The 12,686-nt window shown below is 37.8% G+C and overlaps 1 protein-coding gene across 3 annotated transcripts in view; it reads left to right on the top strand.

Moving 5' to 3' along the window:
• The window catches only part of SETD4 (SET domain containing 4), a 28,920-nt gene extending 17,637 nt beyond the window's left edge, over positions 1–11,283 (top strand). For 2 of the 3 annotated variants that reach the window (XM_088144669.1, XM_088144668.1), the window contains exons 4-11: positions 146–183; positions 1,250–1,338; positions 5,039–5,468; positions 5,901–6,075; positions 8,551–8,632; positions 9,228–9,308; positions 10,062–10,185; positions 10,968–11,283. In XM_088144669.1, the coding sequence (XP_088000795.1) occupies positions 146–183; positions 1,250–1,338; positions 5,039–5,468; positions 5,901–6,075; positions 8,551–8,632; positions 9,228–9,308; positions 10,062–10,185; positions 10,968–11,102 (1,154 nt within the window). In that variant the 3' untranslated portion in view covers positions 11,103–11,283. The remainder of the gene's footprint in view (positions 1–145; positions 184–1,249; positions 1,339–5,038; positions 5,469–5,900; positions 6,076–8,550; positions 8,633–9,227; positions 9,309–10,061; positions 10,186–10,967) is intronic. The other variant, XM_088144670.1, reaches the window with a different exon arrangement.
• Positions 11,284–12,686: the final 1,403 nt, after the last annotated feature.

Below are 12,686 nucleotides of genomic sequence, written 5' to 3'. Positions count from 1 at the left end.
CAAGATTATAAGAAGTTTTGACTTCTTGAATTTCTGTGTTCCCTACCCCATATTTTTTATGGTAAGTAGTTTACTACAAGTTTCTAAGAAACCAGTAGTAGTAGTAGTCTACTTAACTGCACCTTCTCTCTCCTATGTCTTCTAGAAACAGGAAGGGGATTGATGACCACAAAAACGCTTCAGGTTTGTGAGTATTCCTATGAATGAACAGATGGAACTGTTTGAACAATAGTGAGGATATGAGAAATTATATTATCTTGTGTTTTCATATATATTATTCAGACTTTCCTTGTGGCTTTATGCTGGATTTATAAATCATATTGAACCTATGACAGTGGATTAGGCTAGCACCTACGTTTTGTTGAAGGGCCTATGAGCAGAGACTCCAGAGCCTGCGGGTGGTCTGGATTTATGTGGTTGTAGTTATCTTTCAAAAGCTTGGTTGGTTTGGGATTAAAATTCCTGTAATTGCCAGATGATGGGATGAAGATGTTATAATCCAACATAATTTGGACATCACTAGGTTAGAGATAGCTAATTTAGTCTTGAGATTATAGAATTTTGGTTTAGCACTTTAAGTAGATCCAGCAATTTTTAAAATCTTCCCAGTGCTGTTATAAATTGGGCATCATTGTACCTAAAAGATCCAAATACCTTGCTGCCGCCAGTCAACTTAGTTGCAAGGATGGGATATGTGCTTATGAAGCCCTTTGCTCTCGTTGCAAAGTTTATTTTTCTGAATGTTTCTTCTCTTTTATAGTAAGTGGCGAGGTAAATATCTGCCAAGGCTATTGCTAGGTTTGCAGTACAATCTGGATACATAAAGCGTTTTGGATGCTTTGAGTCCACAGCTATCTTTTTCACTTCCTTTGGTATATTTCCATTTTGAGATCTAGTGATAGTGATAGATGCACACTTGTAGAGTTTCCCACAGGATTACCAGGGATATTGTACTGTTGGAGCTTCTGCCAAGGAATGGCACTCTCCTTGGCCAATCTTTGGTGGGGATCAGGATTGCTCCCAAAGTGAGTATCCAAGGGATCCTCAAATATACGGTGATCTAATCCTCACTTGTGCCTTATCTGCAATATACATGCAACCTTTTGAAAATCTGCCTAATTTAAAAGTAGCAATTAATTAATTGCAGAGTGCCTTGGCTGAGTGTTTTTTTTTTACTTTAGCAGCATAACAATTTATGCGATGAGTACTTATTCAGTATAATCATTCTGTTTGTTTTAACATTTCATAGGCTGAAGAGTTGATTATTTCTTTGCCTGAAAAGTGCTTGCTTACTTCCAATACTGTTCTTAACAGCTATCTCAGAGAATACATTTTAAAGTAAGTCGGTCACCACTTAATAAAATCCTGATGTTTGCACATTGACATTTCATAGATCTTATCATTCAAACTTCTTCTCTAAGCTAAACAGTTTTCATTACTTTTAACAAAGTTGTGTAATTGGGGAACTGCGTACAGTGTGCATTTTTGTAAGAATTGATGCCAGTTGTTAGATGGTATTCAGAATATATACAAAAAGAAAATAATGGAGGGAGAAAAATGAAATGGAGATAAAGTTACTGGAAAATAAGCATTGAAGATTCAGAGGGCAGTCTTAAAAGCAGTCTTTTAGGAGTAAATACTTCATAATTAATTCGATTTTTTAAGAGAGTGTTTGGGAAACTTGGGGATAAGGGTGATTGGTTTAGAAAAAAAAAACAAGAGATCCTCTTCCAGATAAGTTACAAGTTAGCCATGTGTTTCTTCAAAACAAATAAAACTTGTGGCATATTTATTGTGATATAATAAAGTATTACCCTGACTTAGTAATCTGTTTGTGTGGATATCACATGTACATATACAGTACTGAAACTGTCTTTACTAAAAATGGCCATTCACAAAATAGTTGCTGGATGATAATAGGCAAGTTCATATTTTTTAATTGATTAGCACATATTTTATTATGAGAAGCCTTTGTGTGTGTGATAAAAAAAACTTAGTTCAGGTTCAGGTCTCAATAAATAGTATTGTATCTTTTGATGAATTATAGTGTAGCTGTTTTGCATCGGATTCTGTTTATGTATTTCCTTTGTTTAAAAATGACCTTATAAGTCAGGGGCAGAATGTTCTGGGAGGCTGAAATCTCTCTCTGTTCCCATCTGTTAATATTGTGATTTCTGATGTGTCCGTTTATTCTTTTACACAGAAACTGACCTGTTTGTACTATATGGTGTCAGGAATAAACCGTGCACAAAATTCCTCTTTAATAGGGCCATATTTCCTCTTTAATAGGGCCTAAAATTTTATATGCAATATCAGGGATTCATATCTTTCACATTCTTTGGGAATTCAGTGTGATAATATCAACAATTGTCAGCAGTGTCTCATGGCATTAAAATGGCAAATGTGGTTCATGTAAGAAAGTGTCAGATGATGCAATTTGTAGCAAACATATGTACCGATGAAAATGGTAACTGATTAAGAAAATTGAAATACTCTGTATCATTCTAATTGGTATACTTAAAAAGGATGTAGGGAAAGATACTGAAATTGTTAAATATTTATGGCAGGAAAGGTTACAATGTTTGTAGCTTTCTAGCTTAGAAGAATGATGAATAAGCAGAATGTGATAGAAGAGGGTAAACTGATACAAGGTGTGACAGCAGTGGATATGGAGCGTTTTCTTCCTCTGTCAAAATAGGCGATACAGAGTCATCTAGTGAAGCCAAATAGTATGACATTCAAGACAGGAAAAAAAAAGACTTCTTTAAACATCCAGGTTGGTGTAATGGTAAGGGCATCAGGCTAGAAACCGGGAAACCATGAGTTCTAGTCCTGTCTTAGGCACGAAGCCAGTTATGTGATCTTGGGCCAATCACACTCTCTGAGTCCTAGGAAGCAGGCAATGGCAAACCACTTCTGAAAATTTTGACAAGAAAACTGCAGGGACTAGCTTAGGAGTTGTCAGTAGCCAGGAGTCAAGACTGACTTGAAGGCGTAATAACTAACTAACTAACTAACTAACTAACTAACTTCACTCAAGCAAAGAGTAAGGTTGGCTACTTGGTCTGCTTTAAAGGAATGGCTGGGAATGCTAACAATTTCCATATTGTTGCCCCCAAAAATTCTATGGATGTGTCCATTAAATCACCAGGAGTGGAGCTGAACCTGAAGGAGTCTTTACTACAGTGGGGCAAAAAAGTCAGCCACCAATTGTGCAAGTTCTCCCACTTAAAAAGATGAGAGAGACCTGTAATTTTCATCATAGGTATACCTCAACTATGAGAGACAAAATGGGGAACAAATCCAGAAAATCACATTGTCTGGTTTTTAAAGAATTTATTTGCAAATCATGGTGGAAAATAAGTATTTGGTCACCTACAAACAAGCAAGATATCTGGCTCTCACAGACCTGTAACTACTTCTTTAAGAGGCTCCTCTGTCCTCCACTCGTTACCTGTAGTAATGGCACCTGTTTGACCTTGTTATCAGTATAAAAGACACCTGTCCACAACCTCAAACAGTCATACTCCAAACTGCACTATGGCCAAAACCAAAGAGCTGTTGAAGGACACCAGAAACAAAATTGTAGACCTGCACCAGGCTGGGAAGACTGAATCTGCAATAGGCAAGCAGCTTGGTGTGAAGAAATCAACTGTGGGAGCAATAATTAGAAAATGGAAGACATATAAGACCACTGATAATCTCCCTTGATCTGGGGCTCCATGCAAGATCTCACCCCGTGGTGTCAAAATGATCACAAGAATGGTGAGCAAAAATCCCAGAACCACACGGGGGGACCTAGTGAATGACCTGCAGAGAGCTGGGACCAAAGTAACAAAGGCTACCATCAGTAACACACTACGCCGCCAGGGACTCAAATCCTGCAGTGCCAGACGTGTCCCCCTGCTTAAGCCAGTACATGTCTGGGCCCGTCTGAAGTTTGCTAGAGAGCATTTGGATGATCCAGAAGAGGATTGGAGAGAATGTCATATGGTCAGATGAAACCAAAGTAGAAAGTTTTGGTCTAAACTCAACTTGTTGTGTTTGGAGGAGAGAGAATGCTGAGTTGCATCCAAAGAACACCATACCTACTGTGAAGCATGGGGGTGGAAACATCATGCTTTGGGGCTGTTTTTCTGCAAAGGGACCAGGACGACTGATCTGTGTAAAGGAAAGAATGAATGGGGCCATGTATCGTGAGATTTTGAGTGAACACCTCCTTCCATCAGCAAGGGCATTGAAGATGAAACGTGGCTGGGTCTTTCAGCATGACAATGATCCCAAACACACTGCCCGGGCAACAAAGGAGTGGCTTTGTAAGAAGCATTTCAAGGTCCTGGAGTGGCCTAGCCAGTCTCCAGATCTCAACCCTATGGAAAACCTTTGGAGGGAGTTGAAAGTCCATGTTGCCCAGCGACAGCCCCAAAACATCACTGCTCTAGAGGAGATCTGCATGGAGGAATGGGCCAAAATACCAGCAACAGTGTGTGAAAACCTTGTGAAGACTTACAGAAAACGTTTGACCTCTGTCATTGCCAACAAAGGAGATATAACAAAGTATTGAGATGAACTTTTGATATTGACCAAATACTTATTTTCCACCATGATTTGCAAATAAATTCTTTAAAAATCAGACAATGTGATTTTCTGGATTTTTTTCCCCATTTTGTCTCTCATAGTTGAGGTATACCTATGATGAAAATTACAGGCCTCTCTCATCTTTTTAAGTGGGAGAACTTGCACAATTGGTGGCTGACTAAATACTTTTTTGCCCCACTGTAAGTGCCTAAGTGTCAGGATGGCTATATATTACTTTTTGTAGCTGCTGTAGGATTAGACCATTGAGGAGCCCAATATTCCCTTCATTTGATCAATCAAGCCGTTCCTCTTTCCTTCCTTCAATTTCATCCCTTGTGGATGAGAGCTTTTTGATTTTACTTCATATATAGAGATAAATTAAAACTCAGGAATTTGGTAAAAAAGGCAATTGTCAGAAAGTATTTAACTGTTACTGTGCTTTCCTTTACCTTTTGAATAGATGGAGGCCTCCAATTTCTCCTTTGATAGCATTGTGTTCGTTTTTAATAGCAGAGAAGTGGTCCCACAGGACGTCTGTGTGGAAGCCATACCTGGATCTCCTACCTGAAACATATACCTGTCCTGTTTATTTGGAGCAAGAAACAGTGAACCTTTTCCCTGAGCCCTTAAGAAGAAAAGCCCTTGAGCAACGATCATTGGTCCAGGAGCTTTTTGCTTCTTCAGAGCAATTCTTCTTTTCCTTGCAGCCTTTATTTCCTGCTGATGTGGCAATTATTTTTAACCTCAGTGCCTTCCAGTGGGCTTGGTGCACTATAAATACAAGAACAGTGTTTATGAAACATTCAGAGAAAGGCTATTTTTCTAGAGAGCCAGATATATATGCTTTAGCTCCGTTTCTGGATCTGCTAAATCACAATCCAAATACCCAGGTAAGATGATGATGATGGTGATATTAATTTTATTAATTACAGAAAGAAAAGAAAGAAGAAAAAGGAAGTATTACATATATGTTCATTTTATATACTAACACTAATTAGAAAAAAACCCACATCAAATGTATAGATCAGAATATACAGGTTGTTTCTTAATTGGTAGTCCAATTAAAACTCCGATTATAAAATTGTTCAAGTATAGAAAAAGAAAGAAATGCTTCAAGACATTGTATAATTGGTATAATTAACAGAGAATGGGTGCCCTTCCAGTGTTGTCAGTAAACACATTTAATTCTCCCCATTATATGTACTTTGTGAGCATAATGCACCCAATGCCTTCAGAAGTGTAGAGTTTGATCTGAGGATTGTGACTTCAATAATGAGAATGTATTGATATGTTTCCTGAACTTACATTTTTCTCATATTCAGGTGAAAGCTGCATTTAATGAAAACACAAAATGTTATGAAATTAAAACACTTCAGGGCTGTCAAAAATACAAAGAAGTATTTATTTCTTATGGCCCTCATGATAACCAGCGACTGCTTCTAGAATATGGTTTTGTTGCTGCTTGTAATCCACACAGCTGTGTGCATGTTAGTACAGGTAAGGCTGTGGCTAGACTTTGACCTTGATAGGTAATACAAAATAATGAAAAGCTTAAAACAATGAAAGCCCATCACTTTCTTTCAGAGCTTTGAATGCTATCAGTTTTTAAGCTTCCTACAACTGAATCCCACAAGTAGTCTGATGCACCAGGATGAGATACTGGGGAGTAAAAAAGTGCTAATCCACAGTCCTCTTGGTGGCATTATTGCTTTTCTTCAAAGCTTTGCTGTATTACCCTTATGTATCTCCACAAATAGCTTAAACAAGGGTTCTCAGGCTGTGAGTTATGACCCCTGAGTGGTAGAGCAAAGCTGAAGGGTAGTGATGATGATGATTAGATTTCTACCCCACCTTTATTTTCTTCAATTCAGGGTGGTATAGAACATGCTCCCTTTTCCTGTCCCTTTCACACCTACAGGAGGACTAAAATGAAGCTGCCTGTCAGGTGGTGAGAAGGGCTGAAAGGCAGGCAGCTGGCAGCCCAGTCTCTGCAGAGCTCTGATTCCTGGGGAGGGCAGGAAAGCACCTACATCATGTGTGGACATGGTTGATCTGGGAGAGAAATGCAGGCCCAGGCACTTTCTCAGAGCTGGGAAGATACCATGGCATCAAGCATTATCACTGTGGATAACTGCTGGTAAAAATGACACACTCACTTGGCTGCTTTTACCACCATCATTATAATTTCTAATGGTGTGTCGTGCAAATTAATTTATTATTTTAGAGGGCTACAGCACCACCAGTTAGAGAGCTGAAAAAACCCTGGCTTGCAACACTGAGGAGGATAAACACCCATCCGTATCCTCAGATGCTGAAAGGTTATGCTGCATTATCATAGAATTGGGGAGCCAGATTATTGTCATTCATTTCCATGCTTCTCTGGTATAACGTAAGACCACTTATGCTAACCTGATGGTATGGTAGCAAACACTGGTTTAAGGTTAGTGTTTGTAATTATGAATTCTAACATCTGTGCATGCCCAAGGATAAAGATGGAGACTATTCTGTTCAACTAAAGCAGTGTTATCCAAACTTGGCCACTTTAAGATGAGTGGACTTCAACTCCCAGAATTCCCCAGCCAGCCATGGTTGGCTGGGGAATTCTGGGAGTTGAAGTCCACTCATCTTAAAGTGGCCAAGTTTGGACAACACTGAACTAAAGTATCCAGTTGTTCAAATTAGCCAAATGAGTACTGCTAAGCACTACCATTTGCCTCTAACATCAACCTCCCCAGCAGATGAGCTCTTGAACTAGTCTATATACATTTGGTAGATTGTACTTAATAGATACAGATCATGTGCTGACCCAGTATATACCATGGCTGTGAGGTAGATAGGCATACTCCATCTTCTACCTTTGCCCATTTTATTTCTGAAGGGAAACCTCTTCCCTTGTCATCCTTGACTGCAGCAGTTGTGTGTTACATTAACTGTTGTAAGTGTTAATGGGATCACTAATTATGGGAGAAACTTCAAATCCTGATTTCAAGTCTTGATTAGGAAGAAGCCTAGCTTGGGCTGGCAAGAAAGGATAACTTATGATCCCTTATTATTAATTCCTCTCCTTCTCCTTCTCATTATTATTATTCCTATTATTAAGTTTTAAAAGAGCTGCTTATCTTTATCAACAGAGTTTCTAATATTTTTAAAAGGTTGCACCTCCTGCTTTATCATCCTGATTTGGGGTGAGTGCTTTGTCAGAGTGAGCAAGCAAACAGAGTAAGAGGTGCTGGCTTAGCATTGCAGCATGTGGTTTAAAGCTACCGCTGCTCCACTTGCAGTGACATGCAGTGGACTCACACCATCACTGCCACTTCTGTGCAAGCCAAGGTCATCCCTTCTTGCCTTTATTCAGTGGAAAGATTCAGTGGATAAAGGCCAGAAGGAACCGCACTGTTTAGACCACACTGTCCTCACAAACTGCTTTGCAAAGGATTTTGAAACACATCATCATTACAAATTAAATGCAGAAGCAGCTAAAAATATAGGCTTGGGTAAAACCTTATTTGCATTTTTGTTCAAGGCCAGCTGTGATGAAGCCATCCGCATTTCCCTGAAAATCAGACCCGCAGCAATGGCCACGATTTGTAAGGCCCTGTTCCAAGGACCTTCAGGCTGATAGCTGTTGCCAGCAGGCCAGAGAGAAGGTCTGCAGAAGCTGAGTGAAAGACGGAGGCAGACCACTGTGACAGGCGTTTCAGAAGTGGTAGTTGTATAGGCTGAAGCCACACACGTACAGGCATGGGTATCCTGTGTGCGTCTAGACACCCTTTGTTTCCACCAGGCAACCGAAGGATTTTTTTCCCTAACTCATGCCCACAAGTACCTATGTACAAGAATATTTTCATTTCTTTAATATCTAGTGGATAACTTAATAATATTAACTGCTAATACAAAATGCGTAAAATGCCAGCCTTGCAAAAGTATTGCGGCTTTGATTTGCTTTGAACCTTTGACTTTCATTTTCTTTAGATACATTGCTTAAATATCTTCATTCAGAAGACAAACAGAAATCTATGAAACTTTCCATTTTACAAGAGCACAAGCTGTTAGAGTAAGTCATACACAGTTTTGAAGATTTCCCATAAAATGTTCTCAGTATTATTTGTGCATTTGAGGTGCCAAAATAATTTTGTTCAGTATTTGTTGCTTCTGCATGGACTATGGCTAAGTACAGCAATTTTACTAAGATTGGAATACATCCTGCAATGTATCCTGGGTCTGAAGGTTGTGCTAATATACATAGTTTGAAACTTAAGATATTTCTGTACTTTTTAATCCTGTCGCTGACACAGATACTGTCTATAGTTAGTCAATATTTTATATGCATATGTTTCTGTAAACATAATCATAAAATCATAGACTGCTACTTCTTGATTTAGGGCTGGAACAGAAGTTGTGTATATATGGAAGTATTATAGGAAAGTGCATATTTAAAGTTCATGTAGTTCAGGCTCTTATTTCCAGCAATAGTTGGATAGTAGCCCTCTGAATGTGTTTAGTATGTAGTGTTTTTCTTTCTTTTTTAAAAGAGTACTATGGAGTATTGCAAGTGAGGATTGGTGAAGTGAGATGGACGATAGTTTCTCTGTCAGCATATGAAATGAACTGAATTTAGATTTTTTAAAAATACTATTTTTCATCTCTAGGGATCTGACGTTTGGCTGGGAGGGGCCATCTTGGACACTTCTTACAGCTCTGAAATTGTTATGTCTTGAAGCAGATCAATTGTAAGTTGCAAATATTTGTGAAAATGACTGTTTTGAGAAAATACCATTTGGAATTTATTTATTTGTCTAATTTATATAGCTGCCCATCTCACAAAACAAGTGACTCTGGGCAGCATACTACAAGCTAAAACAATTAATAAAAACCATTATTGTTATTATTTATTAAAAACAGTAAAAACTATAAAAAACAAAGCTAAAGCAGAGAACAGTAGACAAAGGGATGTTAATAATAACAGCCCTCTCACCAGTTTACCCATCCCCTGGGTTCCCCAGGCCTGCTGCATAACCAGGTCTTGAAGGACCTCCAGAAGCTAAGAAATGATGAGGCAACCCTCATCTCATGGGGGAGAAGATTCCACAATGCGGGCACCACAGCAGGAAAGGCCCGCCACCTGAGACCTGCCAAATGTAGCTCCCTAGACAGAATCCGTAACATGCCTTCTCTGCTGGATCTGGTGGGATGGGCCGATGAAATTGGGGAGAGGCAATCCCGCAAATAATCCAGTCCCATGCCATGAAGGACTTTAAAGGTCAGCACCAGCACCTTGAATTGGATCTGGAAACAAACTGGTTGCAAATGAGCTTGTGAAGCAGAGGTGTAAAGTGTTCTACCAGAAACACATAACTGCTCACGCCGCTGCATTTTGCACCAGCCGAAGTTTCCGGAATGCCATTTTCTTACTTTGTATGAATGTCTGATGTTTTTTATGAATGTCTGATACATACAAATGTGTTCAAAATTCATGATTCTAGTACTTTTTGGAAAAAAGTATTGCTTGGAGATGTTGCTTCAAAGAAGAATGAAGAAAAGAGTGTGGATCTTGCAACAAAAATATGTATGTCATTGATGGAAGAAACTCAGCATGTACTTCAGAAGGTATTTTAATACTTACTTGCTCCAATATAAAGTTTGAGAATGGAATGTTCTAATTGTATTTAGTTCATTAAGATTGAAAAAAAAAATGAGATTCCACTTAAAATTGAAAAAAATCCTGTCATATGTTATATCAGCTTATCTCCAGCCAGTATAGATCAGGAATTTATAGAGAAGATGTTTGGCTCTGATAAATCTTCAAGAAGAAGGAACTCTTGAACTATGGAGCAGTGAAAAATGTTGGTTTACTAAACTCCTAATAAAAAAGGAATAGATGGGTTACTGATACTTTATTAGAGATTGGCATATGAGATCAGCAAAGTTAGACAGCAATTTTCCTAAAGAAATAGACCAGATTCACCCAAAACTAGATTTTCCAAATGTGTAAGGTTTTTTCATTATCCCCAGCCATCATGTAACTGTAATTATAGAATTGGAAGTAGCCATTTAAAACCATCAAGTCCAACCCTTTTTTAGTATAGGAATCCAAATGAAAGTATTTGTGATAAAGAGCTCCCAGCCTCTACTTGAATCTAGAGAAAGGAATACCAACACTTCTTTAAGAAATTAGTTCTACTGTCAAACAGCTCTTACTATTGGGAAGTTTTCTCTGACATTAACTAGAACCTGCCATCCTATCACTTAAAACTATTATTGTGTATTCTGAACAATTAGTGTATTTACATCATTATTTTTAAAATATTAAATGATAGTTTGATTTTATGAGTAAAAGTATTTTAACAACCAGAGAGTTTTAAAATATATTTTTGGTTTTTTCTTTTCAGGTTTCAGTCTTAAAAAAATATTGTGAACATCTTGTGAACCAGCTGACTTTGGTGGAAGCATTACATACAGAAAACCTAAGAATCTTGCAGATTTCATATGAGATTCTTCAGCATTTACCCTCCACAGCCATTTAATTTTCCTGAAACAAAATTGAGCTAGCCTCTGCAACAATAAAACAATTTAATATTCAGTATGAACAATCTGCAAAACAGAAACAGAAAAAACAAACAAACCAAGAACATATCTATCAGACTTTAAAGTCCTTTAATTAAGACTGCATTAATCCGAAGGAAAATGTATGTTGGGACAAAACAGTTTAAAAGGGGCAATGATGGGGCCATAAGAATCTATAGTCTAAATGATACTTTAGTACCGTGTTTCTTAACCTTTTTTCTCTCAGGACCCGTTCCCTGAGAGAAAATTATGGAGGACCTCAAAAGAGTTTTTGTTCGTATGGGTTATATTTATCAATATTTACTATATTAAAAATTAAAATTGATGCATTCGCTGCTGTTACTGCTTCTCACAATTGTTTGATGGGATTTTAATATTGTATTATTTTTCAACATAGGCTAGCAAATAATTTTGATTTGGTGGACCTTTGAGAGGGCTTGGGGTACTCCCAGGGATCTTTAGATCACACTTTAAGAAACACTTCTTTAGAGATACTCATTTAGTTTTCATGAGCCAGAATTTCTTTAGCATTGATGGAATAAGAAAAGCATTAGATGAGGGAAGTTGCTGAACTGGCTTCTGTGAGAAGAGGTGTTTTAAAAACCTTGATTGTTTTAGCATATAAAGCCCTGGAGAGTGCATGGCTTGAGGCATTGTATAGACAAGAAAAGGAGATTTGATCCTGAAACATACTGAACTATTAAAAAAAAATACAAAAATATGGCATGTTATTTATTCATACCACGATATGTATTGCTAATTACAACCCCTCCCCTCAAAGTGAACTTATTTCAGTACTTTGCATAAAGTAAGCTATGGTTAGACATTGAAAAAATTATGGCACTGTTGTGAGATGATCTTTATGGCCTAAAACATTGATAACTTTCTGTGTATTATATTCAATACAATACTCATAGCTATTTTTTAAAATTACATTGATAATGCTTCACCTCTGAAACAACATATTTTGTCTTTGCTTGTTTACTTATTAATTATTTAGGAAAGTCATCTGAATCTTAACTTCTTTTAAACTGATGATGGATTTAGATTCTGGCTGTCCCTTTGACACCTATATTGACCTGGAGTAGATAAGCTGGGATTCTTGGGAGATATGGGCTAGGGAAATAATTATGTGTGTGAACTCTCTGAAGTCTGTTGGGAGCCTTCGTTTGGTTCTTGAAAAACATTTAGTAGATGTAACTGCATCAAAAATAGCTTATATCTAGAAACACTTTACAGCTGGTGAATCCCACAGATCTGTTTTGCAATTTGTGGCACAGCTGTGGCTCAAGTGCTACCCATTGCTTCATGTATCTCTGGTTTCCTTGAATGCAGCAGTTCAAAGACTGCTTCATCTCCACTCCATGTACATCTGAACATTACTTTTTTTCCTCTCACCCAGCCCCCACATTTTGTAAATTTTGAATTTGTTAATAGCATCATTAAGTTCAGATGTGCAGTTTGCATTTTGACCACTGGAGAAGTTCATTCACAATTGCGCTTAATGTCACTGTAAAAAATAGCAACCTGATTTCACCTCCAGT

The sequence above is a fragment of the Python bivittatus genome, unplaced genomic scaffold (assembly GCF_059951505.1).
Source record: "Python bivittatus isolate LINGU-HERP-01145 unplaced genomic scaffold, Pbiv_v1 ctg000350_np1212, whole genome shotgun sequence".
Lineage (NCBI taxonomy): Eukaryota > Metazoa > Chordata > Lepidosauria > Squamata > Pythonidae > Python > Python bivittatus.
Note: the sequence above shows the minus strand (reverse complement) of the source record. Positions and strands in the feature narration are given on the sequence as shown.